The following is a 13,827-nucleotide window of genomic DNA, read 5'->3' as shown; positions in this document are numbered from 1 at the left end:
ACTGGGAGGACTTCCTGCAGCCTCCGGACTCTCCCTGCCTCCAGCTGCTGGCGGCCCATGCCCAGGAGCATCTGCTGGGCTCTGGCCCGCAGTGCCATGTCGCGCTTCTGCTTGCCCAGATGAGACACCCGGAGCCCACGGAGGCAGAGCCGGAGGGTGAGGGGGCCTCGGGGTGGGGCACGTGAGCTTGTGGGCCAGGGGCTGGGATTGCACCGCAGAGGCAGGAGCCAGCAGAGGCTGCCCTCGGGCTGCGAGCAAGACGGAGCCCCAGACATGTCCCCTGGGAGCCTGAAGGCGGGGAGCACTTTCCTGGGCAGGATTTTCCCCTAGAGGTAGTGGGATCTTCTCTGTTTCGGAATGACACTCGGAGCCATTCATGGTGGGGAAACTGCCTCTTGTCCAGCTCCTTTGTCAGCTCCAGAGTCACCGATGCCTCCAGTGCGCCTGCCAGCACCACTTCCAGCCCCTGCGGCTGACACAGGTCCAGAGCCAGAGTCTGCTCCATCACAACCCGGACTGCCAGCTAGCGAGGTGGCGCCAGTGCCTGCCGTGCAAATAGCGCCTGACACATTCCGCGCCGTGGCGCCAGCTCCTGAGCTGCAGGTGGCTCCAGCACCCCCACAGCTGCCCCCCACAGAGATGGGGCCCGTGCCCTCCCTGGAGCTAGATCATCCGACCTGGTCAGCTGGAGCACCTGCTCAGGAGCCGCGGGCAGCTGCAGCACCGTCAGGAGCAGGAGCTGCAGAGCCGGGGGCAAGTCCAGCTCCACCTGCCTCGCCGCCGCTCCATGGATCAGCACTGCCCACTCTCGAGGGACAGCCTGCTCCTCCAGCAGCAGAAACGCCGGCTTTCGAGCTGCAAGATGCCTTGGGGCCACCTCCACTGCCACCTGTGGGGCTAGCGCCAGTGCCCCCTATGGAGGCAGAGCCGGCCCCCTATGCAGGGGCAGCCCCATCTGCACCAGCAGTTGGCGAGGGGGAGGTGGTCCCACCGCCACCTCCAGTGCCGCCTGCACTGGTCGCTCCAGTGCCCACTCTGGAGCTCCAGCTGGTTCAGGCACCTTCAGGAGCAATGACTCTCGAGAGGGAGGCAAGGCTGACAGCAGCCCCTGAGCCACGGCCAGAGCTCAGCTCAGCAGCAGGACGGGCTGCCCCCCCACAGCCTTCCTGCCCCTGGCCTGGGACCTGTGGTGACGGTCTGCGTGAGCAGAAGCCTGAGCTCCTGGCTTTCCCTCCCCAGCTGGTGGCAGAGCAGCTGTCGCTCATGGATGAGGTGAGCAGCTGGGCTCGGCAGGGTGGAGCTGGGGGGGGGGGACTTCCTCCCGGGACCTGCCACCCCAGCCTTCCCCACCCTGATCCTGAATCCTGGGATGTGGGTCCAAGCCCTGGTCCACTGCCAGCCTTGTTCCCTGGGCGAGTTTCTTGAGCCCAGGCCCGCACTTGGGCCTCTGGAGAGGAGACCTAGGACACTAGCTGTCCCTGCCACACGCACTGCTGTGACGATGACCCCGGCCAGAGTCCTGAGGGCCCGCGGGATCTGAGCGGGGGGCGGGCGTGGCCGGCTGACTTGCCCTCCTCCCCAGGAGCTGTTCAAGAAGGTGGTGCCCCACCACTGCCTGGGCTCCATCTGGTCCCAGCGCCACCAGAAGGGCAAGGAGCACGTGGCGCCCACCGTGCGCATCGTCATCAGCCAGTTCAACCGTGTGGCTGACAGCGTCGTGGCCACCTGCCTCGGGGACTGCAGCATGAAGGCTGCAGACAGGGCCAGGGTGGTGGAGCACTGGATCGAGGTGGCCAGGGTGTGTGCCGGGGCCCTCTCTGGACTCCTGGACACCCCTGTGCGCTGGTGGGCTCTCGGCCTCCGGGCCCTGACCTGCCCTCCTTCCTCCTCACGTTTCCCCCAGGCTCTTCCCTCAGGTGGAGCATGGGGGTCCCGCTCTGGGGCCCCGGCTCGCCCTCAGGGGCTCCGTGGGGGTCTCTCATCCAGAGGGGGAGGTCAGCCGAGGGGGCTGGAGCGGGAGCAGGGCACGCTCAGGCCACCCCTCACGGCGCATTCTTTCTCCCTTCCCAGGAGTGCCGAACCCTCCGCAACTTCTCCTCAGGCCACGCCATCCTCTCTGCTCTCGAAAGCCACGCGATTGGCCGTCCGAGGAAGACATGGGCGGAAGTTTCCAGGTGGGCGGGCTTCTCTCCAGGGGACGCTGGGGGGGCGGGACCAGTGGCCCGGTGGGAGGCTGGGCATTGCCCTGCAGGGCGCCTGGAGGCAGCGGGATCCGGGCAGGGGCCGGGTGGGCTGGGCTCCAGGTCTCGCCAGGACCTGAGGTCAGCTGTTGTGCGTCAACACTGGTGCCGTCCGCGGTCAGACACAGAGTTGAGCCAGATGAGCACGTCCAGGGTATGCTGGTCAGCAGCCCGCTCTGTCCAGGGGACAGCTCCCCGTGTCAACACCAGCCGCTCGTGAACTAGGAGTGGGGGTCCCTGCTGTGCCCGCCTGAGAGCTCAGCTCCCAAGCCCACACTGTCCTACAGTGCTCGGAGCTGCCCAGTTCAGCACCACCCACCCAGGCAGTCTGGGTCCCAGGACCCGGCTACAACGCAGTGGATTGTCCCCTGGATGCTCCTACCCACTCCCACCTTTCTCCTTCCTTCTTGCCCTCCCCCAGAGCCAGCTTCCGCCTCTTTCAGACACTGTCTGGGATTGTCTCCACTGAGATCAACGCCTCCCTGGGCAGCGAGCTGATCTCTCAGGTGAAGAGCAGGCGGGGGACCGGGCTCAGGAGGGGGGCTTGAGAGTGTTCCCCTGGGTGTTTCTTTGCAAACACCCAGTCAGGCCTCTTCTGGAGGAAGATGAAGAGGGATCTGCCTGGTTCGTGGGCAGGTGGGGGGCAGCTGCCGGGCCATAGCCGGGGGTTGGTGCTCAGACGCGGTGGGAGGGGCTGGGATGTTCCAGGAGGAGATGATGAACCAGCAGGATGAGAAGTCTCCAACCACGTGGGGGTCTCAGACCTGTGCCTCGTTACGAATGGCTTGTGTCAGAGAGCTAGGAGAAGTCTTTGGGAGATGGGAAACCAAGGCGGGTCCTTTCTGACTAAAACTAGATGCTTCCACCTAGAAGACGCAGCACAACTTCGATGTCCTGTACTGCAAGGTCCAGCTGTGCAGCTGGAGGAAGGGGTGCCCCTGCAGGCAGAACATCCCGAGTGGACCCCAGGGAGGGGGCGCCTGTGTGCGGGCCTCGGGCAGCCTTTGGGTTTTCAGTCGTGTGGGCCGGGGCAGGCAGGATCTGCTCAACTAGGCCCCCCAGGACACCCCATCCTCCAGCTCCACGGCTGGGACGACACGAGGCCCCTCGCACATCCACACGCGGAGGCTGGGAGAAGCGGACAGCTGTTGGCAGTGGCGGGCTGTGGGGCGATGTCAGCGCAGACGAGGCCTCCGGCCAGAGGGAGCCACCCGTCCTCCGCACCCCGAATGCATCCTTCCTTGGGCCTCCGTTGGAATGGAAGCATGAGCATCCAGCAGCGCCACCCTCACAGCCAGCTGGCGGGGTTGATGGGAGAAAAGGAATGTGGCTGAGCGTTCCCGGGACTCAGAGTGGGAAAGCGGGATGGCCAGAGCGTCTGTGCCACTGGCGTGCACCCCCGAGACCTCTGGACTCCCAAGAAGGGGTCAGGTCTTTGTGGTCACGTCCCAGATGTCCAAACAGGCTCAGGGAGGCCAGGTCGCTTGCACCAGGCCCCCAGGGCACCTCCGGCACGTGGTGGCAGCGTATTTACACCTGCCCACTTGGTCCAGGGGTCCAAGGCCCCAGGGACAATGGGGAGGGACAGAGGGCCTCACTGATCCCGAGCTGCTCAATCCTGACAGGAGGGGAACCCTGAGTTTGCCACCCTGGACGTGAACCCCAACAGAGCCCGGAAGAAGCAGCAGCAGCAGCAGCAGCAGGAGGGGGTTGGGGTGGCTCCTGCCAGGGGGCCAGGGCGGGTGGCCTCCAAGTCAGCCATCCCTCCTGGGCCTCTGAGCCCGGGGAGCCTCCCTTCCATGTCTGTTCCCCTGGAAGCTTGAGGGCCGGGAGCCGAGGGAATCCTCGGGGACTTGTGGCATCAAGTCAGAGCAAGAGTCTGGAAGAGCCGAGGCTGGGGGACTGGGTGGGGCGGGGTGTGGGCTTGTGATGGAAGAAACGCTGGTGCTGGGAGAGGACTGCAGGGGAGTTTGGGGTCCTTGGAGGCCGGGCGGGGAACTTTGGGGTGACAGCTGGGTGCCCGAGCGTAGGCCAGGGTGATGCTGGGTGGTCCTAGGAGTCTGAGCCTGCGGGGTGGTCAGGGCAGTGTCGGGGGTCCCCGAGCGCCTGCGCTCATCCCCACCCACTCCACACCACACGGTGCCATCCAGACCACTGTCCCATGGCTGGGGACATTCCTCACTCGGTTTTTGATTGTGGACTCTGTCATGCAGGAGTTTCTGGATGTGAGTGAGCCAGGGGCTCGGGGCCGCGTGGGAAAGGGTCCTTGAGGCTTGGGAGGAGAGGCCCTCCCGAGCCCCAAGCGCTGAGCAGTGGGCACACTGCATCTCCCGAGAGCCTCCCGGGTGCCCTGGAGCTGGGTGCCATGGACTTATGGCAGCAGAGTGAGCGCAGGCTGGTCCTGGGGCATCTCTCCACTGTGGTCAGAGGCTGGGCCGGGCATGCCCTTGGGCTCCCCTGGTGGCTCCACTCCTGCGCCCACAAGCCTGCTTGTGTCCATGCCCAGTCTGAGCTGCCCTGTGCCTGTGGAACCCACAGTCGTGCTGCGCGACAAGGGCTCAGGGGTGATGGGCAGGGCAATGGCTGGGGACCCCCTGGTGATGGATGTGACCTCCCTGCCTTCCAGGGGACCATGGTGAATTTTGAGAAAAGGAGGAAGGTGAGCAGCTGTGGCCAGCAGTGCAGGGCGGGGTTCGGGGTGGGGGCTGGAAGAGAGAGCCTCCTGGCAGGGCGCCCCCGGGCTGCAGGCAGCTTCCTGGAAGACTGCTGGGGAGTTGGAGGAGAAAAGACAGGGCCGAGGCCTCCCTCGGGAGGGTGGGGGTTCACCCGGTGGAAGGTCAGCTTCCTGGAGGAGGAGCTGTGTGAACTCGGCCCTGAGGGCAGGTAGAGCCCGGAAGGCAGGGGAGGGCTGGGGAACCCAGGGGCCAAACCAGCCCACGGGCCCCGGCCCACCGGGCATGCCCACCCGGGCCTCGGCAGTGCCTCCTTCTCCACTGACCCCAGGAATACCAGCTGGTGGTCGAGCTGCAGAAGCTGCAGGTGCACTGCTGCTACGACTGCCTTCTGCCCGACGGACGCTTCGGGGCCTGGTTTGAGGCCGTGGAGCAGCTCGGCCAGAAGGACAGGTGAGGCCAGGGGGGCATCAGGCCCCAGTGGGGGCGGGAGAGCCGTGGTGGCTCCTGGGTCCACGTAGGCCCTACTGCCCGAGGTGGCCGGGGCACGCGGACGCCAACTGCTGTGCAGACCCCGGGAGGGAGCCCGAGCTGGGGCTCCCGGGAGCCTGACGGCTGCCCCCTGTCCTGTAGCCTCCTCCTGTCTTGTGAGTGGGAGCCGCCACCCGAGTCGGCCAGTGAGAGCCCCCGGAAGGCAGCGAGCCTTGGAGCAGAGAGTGAGTTCCCCTTGCGGGCAGGCAAGGGTGGGCAGGCCGGGCTCAGGGGAGCTCCAGGCTGAGCGTGGGCTGGGGGGGGCCTGCCTGCCACTGAGCGCTGGGATCCCAGCTCCACTCCTGACCAGCCCTGGGGCTGGGAGAGTCGCCCCATCCCTGGGCCTGTTTCCTCCTCTGGGCAACGGGGTGGTGCTGCGTGAGTTCTGGGGCAGTCGGGGTCCTGCTGGCTCCTCTTGATGGACCTAGGACTTAGCTGTGTGCAGATTTAGCAGGGCAGAGGTGGGGAGGCATGCCAGGGGAGGCCCCCAAGGTAAGCCGAGCCTCCATCGAGCCGCCAGGGCCCCGACGCTGAGTCCAGCAGCTGCAGCATCGCCCTCTCCAGCGTCCAGCTCCAGGGTGGCACTGACTTGGGTGGCGGGGATGCCGCGGATTCTCCTCACCCGCATGTGGCTGGCTCCTCCAGTTCTGCGGTGGAAATCCACCTGGATCACGTCCTGGAGGCCCAGGACGGTCAGGAAGCGAAGGTGACTGCCCACCCCTGGTTCCTGGGGGAACTCGCCCTCCCGCCGCCCCTCCTGTGCCTGCGGGGCCCTCCCCGTGTCCACGAGGGGTGGAGCCCCATTGACTCGTCCAGACCTTCTAGAGCCTCCCGGAGCTTCTCCAGCAGTCCAGGCTGCCCCGAGGCTCCCGGCCTTCTGTTGACCTCCCTTCCCCCACAGGCGGGGCAGCCGACCTCTGCATTGTCTCGGATCTGCTCCACCGTCACGTCAGCATTGGGAGAAATGTCCTTTTCCTCCATCCAAGCCAGGGCCACCCGGACCAGCCGAAAGCGCCGTGACTCACGGCCGCGTTACAAACGGCACGTGGGCAACTGCTGCTTTGTCTGTGTCATCCTGGCAGAGGACAGTGGCTACAAGGTCCAGAGCATTCTGGTGAGCTGGGCATGCAGCAGCCCCCTGGGCTGTGGTGGCTCAGGCCATAGGCACCTGAGCGGTGCCGTGGTCCCTGCCTGCCACTCTGGAGCAGACTTGCCAGTGGCTGGGGAAGGACAGAAGGCCACGTCCAGGGGCAGGAAGAGCGTGTGTGCGATGGCGGTCAGGGCTCAGGACGGTGGACACAGGCAGGCCCGAGGAGGCGTGTGCTTGGCGGGCCAAGGAGCAGCCAGGAGGCCAGGGCTGAAGGAGCAGGGGTCAGGGGAAGGGCTGGGGTCAGAGAGGCATTGGGAGCCGGGTCCCATCAGGCCCTGGAGCTACCGGATGGAGCATGACTTTCTCAGGAACCCCTGAAGGGTCAGAGCAGAGCAGGGCCAGCAGGAGAGCTTTTGCCTCAGAGTGGACGGTGCAGCCGTGTGTGGAGACACCGGCCAGTGAGGGGCTGCTGCCGTGACCCAGAGGGGAAGATGGGGTCTGCCCCAGGTTGGTGGCCATGAAGGCATGAGCAGGGCCCAGATCCCGGATGGATGTGCAGATGGAGCCACCTCTGGCCCACGGCCCAGAGGCTGCAGCGCTGCGGTGGTGCCCAGAGGAACGGGCTGCACTTCTCTTGTGGCCAGGAGCTGGCGTGCTGGTTCTAAGCTGTCACTGAGTGAGCCTTGGCCTGAGCCCTGCCTGCACCCGGGCCCTCATGCTCAAGGCAGCTGCGGTCTAGACCTTGCTGAGCACAGCTGCCTCCTGGAGCCCAGGGCATCCTGCGGGGCCGTAGGGTGTCTTCCAGCCTCCTCTCGGACATCTGGGCTTGGACTGGACGTGTGTGTTCTGCCTGGGGGTTCAGTGCTATGCGGAGGCCTCCTGGAGGGACAGGGGCAGGGCAGGGGCCCTCCCCGAGGGCAAGCCCTCTCCTGTGATGGGGAGGGAGGAGGGACAGAGAGAGGCCCCGAGGTCACTCCACAGTCCCCACCCTCTGCTGCGAGGCCACCCTTTGTCACAGGGCTCTGGGAGCCCCAAGCAGTCGTGCAGGCCGAGGAACCAGGGAATGGGGTTTAGCCTGCAGGGCAGGGAATTTGGACCTTCCCTTGGAAACACCCTCAAGACAGAGGTGCAGGTTCTTGTAGGAGATGGGGTGAGGAATGACTGGAAAAGAGGCCGCACTGCGTGGAGTGTCGCCGGGAGAGCAAGAGAAGACAGGGAGGCCCCTGTAGACCCAGCCCCGAGCAGAGGGGCCTCCTCGGGGTCTCTGGCAGCTGCGCTGTGGGGAGCAGGCTCCAGGACCCAGGCCCTGAGGCCTGTCATTGACCGACCACAGGTGACCGACCAAGACAGGGCTCCAGCCGTGATCGGCAGGGCCCTGGAAGAGCACGAGCTGGCTGGGGAGCAGCCCGCGGACTACCAGCTGGTGCAGATCCTCTCAGGAGATGGCAGTGAGTCGGGTCGAGTGGAGAGGGCGGGGGTGGGCAGGGGCAGCACAGCCCCGGGCCGCAGGTGCGAGGCCCTGCTCAGGAGGCCCGGTGCGGGGCTGCCCGCGGCGGGCGCGGCAGTCTGGTCCCGGGGAGCACTGGGCTCAGGGGCGTGCGCTGGGTTGGAGAAGGCCAGTTTCAGCACCTTGATCCGCAGCAGGGAAGGCAGCAGGGGTGCTTGAGGGAGGAGACGACCTCGTGGCAGCTCCACTCTGAGGTTGGCAGTGGGAGTCAGTGTCGCTTTTGGAACAAGGGTTCCCCGCTTTCAGCTGTGCCTCTGCAGAGCCTTCCCCGGTCGTTCAGGGTGTCGTTCAGGCGGCTCCTCTGTGGTCCTGGAGTTGGACTGGGGAAGTCAGGTGCCCGGGTGGGGCCGGCTCTCGTGGGGACACAGAGGGTGGGGTTCGTCCGTGCCCTGGAGCACGGCTGACCACCCCTCTGCCCCACCCCCCCAGCGCTGCAGATCCCGGACGGCGCCAACGTGTATTACGCTATGGCGCCCTCGCCCGATTATCGGTTTCTTCTTCTGAGGAAGACCACGCCCCTGGATGCCGAGGTCAAGGAGCGAGCTCTCTTAGCCCTTCGGGGGAGTCGGCAGAAGGGACCCAGGTTCCAAAAGGGGAAACTGTAACTGGTCCCAGCGGCACCCCCCCCAGCCTCAGGGCCCCCTTCCCTTCCAGGTCCACCTGGCCAAGTCGTTCTGCTGACCCCAACCACCGTGGGCCAGGCCAAGCAGGCGCTTCCCTCCCCAGCAGCCAGTCTGCGCCACCCCCAGACTCCACTCACACCCCTGGGCCTGTCCTGCCGCTGGAAACATGGCTAGTCGGAGGGAGGATCTGCGCGAGATTGTCAAAGAACTGACTTGAGAATCAACAGCAACAGAGACTATCGATCTAAAGGGGAAGGGCAATAGCTACCTTTGTCCTTAGTAGATGTTCGATGTGAAGGTTTTATTATTAAATTCTTGTTTCCACTATAGCCTGGGAGTTGAGTTTGGTTCTTGCATTTCCTGTGTTAATCGAAATGAGATACAGGCTCTGCAGTGCTCAATCAAAGGAGAAATCCTGCAGAGTCATCTATTTATTTTAGAAGGGAGAAGTGACAAGAGCCAGCTGCCCCTTGAAGCCAACATGGGAATCCACAGCAGAGAGCATTTCGGTGCGTTTTGGTGTTCCACCTGGCGGGAGCGGAGAGCACCCAGGAGGACTGTTGGGCTTCAGACCATTCACAAAGACCGTTTCCTGAGCCCGGGCAGGGCAGCGGCCGCCTTTCTACCACTTTGGAGGAAGAAGGAACCTTTCCCGCGTCTTGCCTGAGGCTGTGCTTGTGCACCAAATAGGAACTTGTCGTTTTCAAGGGCAAACGATAGGGTGACAGCAGCAGTAGGTAGGGCAAGAAGGAGAACATAGCTGAGAATGTGGAATGGAAAGGGACAGAGGAGCAAAAGAGGATTCTTGGCACCAGTCCAAGGGCAGGCAGGCCTGGCCTCCTCAGTGCCCCTCAGGGCCTCATGGTCCTCGCTTGACCTTGGAGTTCCTGCTTTGCGATCCGATCCTCATCTCCGGCACCAGAATTCCTTTTCCTCAGGCGGGGACCCGGGTTTGAGCTGCAGCGCCCCGGGCTCCAGCTGGGCCTCCTTTGTGTCCACACCACTGCTCCCTGTGAGCGAGTGCTTCCCACTGCCGTGCCATTCCCTGTGCAAGTCCTTCCCCGGAAAATCCCCGCAGGCCCCGCCTCTGCGCGGGCTCCCCGAGGGCTCTCTTCTGGATGCCAAGACAAGAGCGCTCCTTCCTGTGGGCCAGAGTCCCTGCGCACCCTTTCCTGCAGGTCGAGGGGAAGTCGGGCCAAGCGGTCTGAGGTCCACACTCCCCGCTGTGTGGCCCCTGCCTGACCTCAGGAGGAGCTTGGCTCTGAGCGCTTCGAGCTGGCAGGACCCTGGGAGGGCTGCGTCCATCGGTCCACAACTCAGGCTTTGCTGATGTCACGGGGGTGTAGACAGGACTTGTTGGGAGGGGGTGCACGTCACGGCCTGCTGGGACTGACGAGCACAGTCTTGCCCGGATTCCCCTCATGGCACGTTCGGTTGCTGAGTGGCTCCCTGTCCGGGGGGTGACAGGCCCTGTCCTGAGCTCCCCGTGGGCTCTAGCCTGGCTTCCCCATGACCGGGAGCTAAAGGTGGAAGCCCTGGCTCAACCCAGAGCCCAGGAGCCTGCACCAGCCTCCCGCCTGCCCCAGGTGAGGGCTGAGAGGCCCCTTCCATTTGGGTGATCAGGGAAGTCCAACACTCTCATCGTACACTGTCATGAGGAAATATTGGTCTCGAATGCATTTTCTCTGTCAATAACAGAGTCTCTAGCTCCAGCGGTCACCGTGAGCTGCTGGTGCTGGATGCTCACCTCTAAAAGGGAAAGACTCACTGATTGCCTGAGGGTTGCTGTGATACCAGTCATTGTCCCCCAACACTTGTTCCACCCTGGTAGTGGGGCTCGGTTCCCTGGGCTCCCTCACGTCCTCTCCTACACCAGCTGGGGACCGGCTGGACGTCCAGTAAGGGATCCCGTCTGCAAACACAGGGGCCGGGGGGCCAAAGAGGAAGAGGAGGGGGCCGCCTGGCCTTGTCGTCGGCCACACTCCCTTGCTGCCTCCAGGTGCCCTGCTCCTGGCTGCCCTCTGTGGGAGGCACCTGGGCACCTTGACCGTGGGGAGGAGGCCAGATATCAGGTAGCCTCCCCCCCGCCCTCTTCACCCCCAGCTTCTCCAGCCTCTCCAAGCCCACTGAGCCCATCAGCAGCATGGCCTCCCCACCCGGCAGTTTTCCAGGTGCCCCAAGGTCCACGGGACCAGGGAGTCATGGGAGGGCTGGTGGCACACAGCGTTGGCTGGTGCCTGTGAGCAGAGCTGTGGATGCATCGCCCATGTGTGCCCTGCAGCGACCAGCGGACGTCACTGTCCTGTGCGCAGAGTCCCCCTGGTCGACCAAGCCAGCCAGGGCCTGCGGGCGCACGCGCTCTCCGATCCTGCGGTGGGAGCAGAGCTCTGGAGCCCGCAGCTCACACCTATGGGTCCCTGGGTGGAGCTTGGTTTTGCCAGAGACTCTCCCGCCCACTCCTACCCGAGCACCAGAACAGAAGTGGAACCGGGCAGCAAGGAGGGAACATTCAGCAGCGTGGCACTGCCCTGCCGACGGGAGCTGCGTCGGCCGGGGAGACTGCCAGGCAGCGGCTGGTGCGACGAGCCCTGACCCTGGGGTGGCTGGGGGCGGACGTCCCTGCCTGGAGCCCAGCAGCAGGCCAGCAGTCGGGAGCCTCCTGGAGAGCCGCGGGCAGGAGAGGAGTGGCCAAGCCTGAGGCTGAGGGCAGTTTCCCAGATGAGTGCCCTGTCCTGTCCTCTCCCGGGGTGTGGGCGGTAGGCGTGCCAGCCATGCGCCCACACCCCATCCACGGGAGGCGAGCTGGCACGTGCTCTCTGAGCGCGTGCTCACACACTTTATGTCCACCTCTTTGGTATAAAACTAGGAAACTGACACGGAGAGAGAGGGAGCAATTGGCCTGGGGAACAGGGCTGGGCAGAGTCCCAAGTGTAAGGAAGGGTTGTGGCCTCCAAGCCAGGGCTCCCCCCCCTCCCCACCCAGGGTTTCCTACCCAGGCAGAAACCTCCAGGGCTTGTCTCAGGGCCAGGAGCCAAGGGCAGCCTCGGACCACTTCCCCGGTGGAGTGCAGTCTGGGAAGATTCCTGGACCAGGGCTTCTCTTAGAAGCAGGAGCTTCTGTTCCTCCCCTTCCTGCTCCAGGTCCCAAGGGACCTTCAGGAACTTCTCTATTTGAAAAGAGAAGGATGAACTCCAGGGCTGCAGTTTCCTTGGGATCACTACTTTGGGCCAATCGGTGCTCTCACCCACTCAACAGAAGGTGAGTGCATCAGGCTGCTCACAACCATGTCAGCATTTCCAGTGAGGAGCACAGAATGAGTGAGTGGACAGTCAAATGACGGTGCCACAAGATCCCTTGACCCCAAGGCAACAGAACACTCTCCCCTGGCTACAAGTCCCCCACCGGGACCTCAAGACTCTTTTGACAAAATGGACTGAAGAAGGACAATTCCATCTGAGCACTGGTCTTTGCCAAAGCAAGCCCAAAGAGACGTTATTCAAACAAAGGTCAGTCTTTGACCATCAATGGTCATGGACCAGGCCACTCAGGGTGTCCCTGCCCCATGTGTAAGGAGATGCAAACCAAGAGCAGCCCCTTTCCTAGCTGCAGCATCTTCAGCTTGAGCTCTTCCTGTCTCAGCCAGAGAGCGATGGTGACAAATGGCTCTGCCTGCTGGACAGTGGCCTGGTTCGTGGATGCACCGAACCAGGACATCCTTCCTTCAAGGAATGTCCCCTCCACCCAGGGCTTGGAGGATGGCATCAAGCATCACGTCACAGTCAGGGCCAGACCCAGTTGCTCCCAGCGTTGAGATCCCAGCTCTCGGAGAGGGCTCGGTCAAGGCTTTTCTGGCTACTGTGCTGACAGCAGGGGGCAGGGCTTGTCCTGAGGTCTTCATTCGACCTGGACATGAGCTTCTGCTGATTGTGGCAGCCCCAGCCTTCAGTCCACGGAGTCAAGCATCTCCACCTCCTTCTCAATCTCATGCCTGTCCAATGGCTTGAGTGCCTCCCCCTCCTCTTCATCGTCCCCCTCCTCATCCAGAGGCTGAAGTCTTTAGAGACCAAGGATCTTGGACATAGAGCCAGAAGCCAAAAACCAGGAAAAGCCACAGAGAGAGAGAGAGAGAGAGAGAGAGAGAGAGAGAGAGAGAGAGAGAGAGAGAGAGAGAGAGAGAGATGCCTGGTCAGGATTTGATTTCTTGGCGCTTTTTTAATGAATCTCTTGGGGCAGTAGGCACCAAGATTATCTAACAAAAGGAGCAGATGTGGCTCAAGCAGTTGAGCACCAACTTCCCATATTTGAGGTCCTGGATTCAATCTCTGGGGCTGAAACAAACAAACAAAAGATTATCTAAACAATGCAGAGGCCAGAAACTGGTGGGGACCAGTGGATTGATAGTGGAAACTTCCCACTATAGATATTGGATATTCTGCTTAGAGAAGGTGGTAAAGAACTTATCCATGCAGTTGCTGCCTCAGATCCCACTCTTTCCAAAAATGCTCCCTTGCAAGCCTCTGTACTTTCCTCTGGAAAAAGCTCAGCAGCAGAGTTGGGCTCACAAATTTTCTCATATTTTAAAATAACGGGTTGGATCAGGTCACTGTTTCCCAAAGTATAGTTTGTGTACTACTTGTAGTATGCAAGATGATTGTAGGAGATACCTGAGTAAGCATTTCTGTGAGCATTAGGGCATTTATTTTCTTGTAGATTAGACAAACATGTAATTTATAGATTGTACTGGTTAAGGTTGGTTAGGCCAGGCTGGGTAACAATTAAACTGTATAATCTTAGCACAATAGAAAGTTTATTGTGGTGAATGTTCCTTCAGACAGTTGGGAAACTGGGCTCTGCCCTCTCAGAGTGCATTGTTTCTCGTCACCTAGATGACAGAACGAGAGCAAGGAAGAGCAGGCAGGAAGGTTTAGGGCCCAGACTTCTAAGAGATGCATTTCATTTCAGCCCAGGTTCCATTGGCCAGGATGCAGGTGTTGTCCACGTAATGTAAGGAAAGTTGGGGAATGTAGTCTTTCTGTGTCTCTAGGAAGAGGAAATACAACTGGAGAGCATCCTGCTAGTGTTTATCGCACACATCAAACCCTCAATTTCATGGTAATTAATGCTAAAGGAAAAGTCAAATTCACTTAGGTATAAAATGTGTGTT

The 13,827-nt window shown here is 62.4% G+C and overlaps 2 protein-coding genes across 2 annotated transcripts; both read left to right on the top strand.

Moving 5' to 3' along the window:
• The first annotated feature begins 915 nt into the window (after positions 1–915).
• Positions 916–5,690, top strand: LOC131279353 (ral guanine nucleotide dissociation stimulator-like). Its single transcript, XM_058301316.2, has 9 exons — positions 916–1,272; positions 1,583–1,798; positions 2,071–2,174; positions 2,662–2,746; positions 3,866–3,934; positions 4,379–4,465; positions 4,867–4,899; positions 5,244–5,365; positions 5,546–5,690. The coding sequence occupies exons 1-9, from the start codon at positions 916–918 to the stop codon at positions 5,688–5,690; spliced, it is 1,218 nt and encodes a 405-aa protein (XP_058157299.2).
• A 1,023-nt stretch (positions 5,691–6,713) lies between these two features.
• LOC139439381 (ral guanine nucleotide dissociation stimulator-like) lies at positions 6,714–8,992 on the top strand. Its single transcript, XM_071216521.1, has 3 exons — positions 6,714–6,719; positions 7,867–7,981; positions 8,470–8,992. The coding sequence occupies exons 1-3, from the start codon at positions 6,714–6,716 to the stop codon at positions 8,643–8,645; spliced, it is 297 nt and encodes a 98-aa protein (XP_071072622.1). The 3' UTR covers positions 8,646–8,992.
• The last annotated feature ends 4,835 nt before the right edge of the window (positions 8,993–13,827 follow it).

Source organism: Dasypus novemcinctus, chromosome 8, assembly GCF_030445035.2.
Source record: "Dasypus novemcinctus isolate mDasNov1 chromosome 8, mDasNov1.1.hap2, whole genome shotgun sequence".
NCBI classification, from domain to species: Eukaryota; Metazoa; Chordata; class Mammalia; order Cingulata; family Dasypodidae; genus Dasypus; species Dasypus novemcinctus.
The sequence above is the reverse complement of the archived record's forward strand: the minus strand, read 5'-3'. Positions and strand labels throughout refer to the sequence as shown.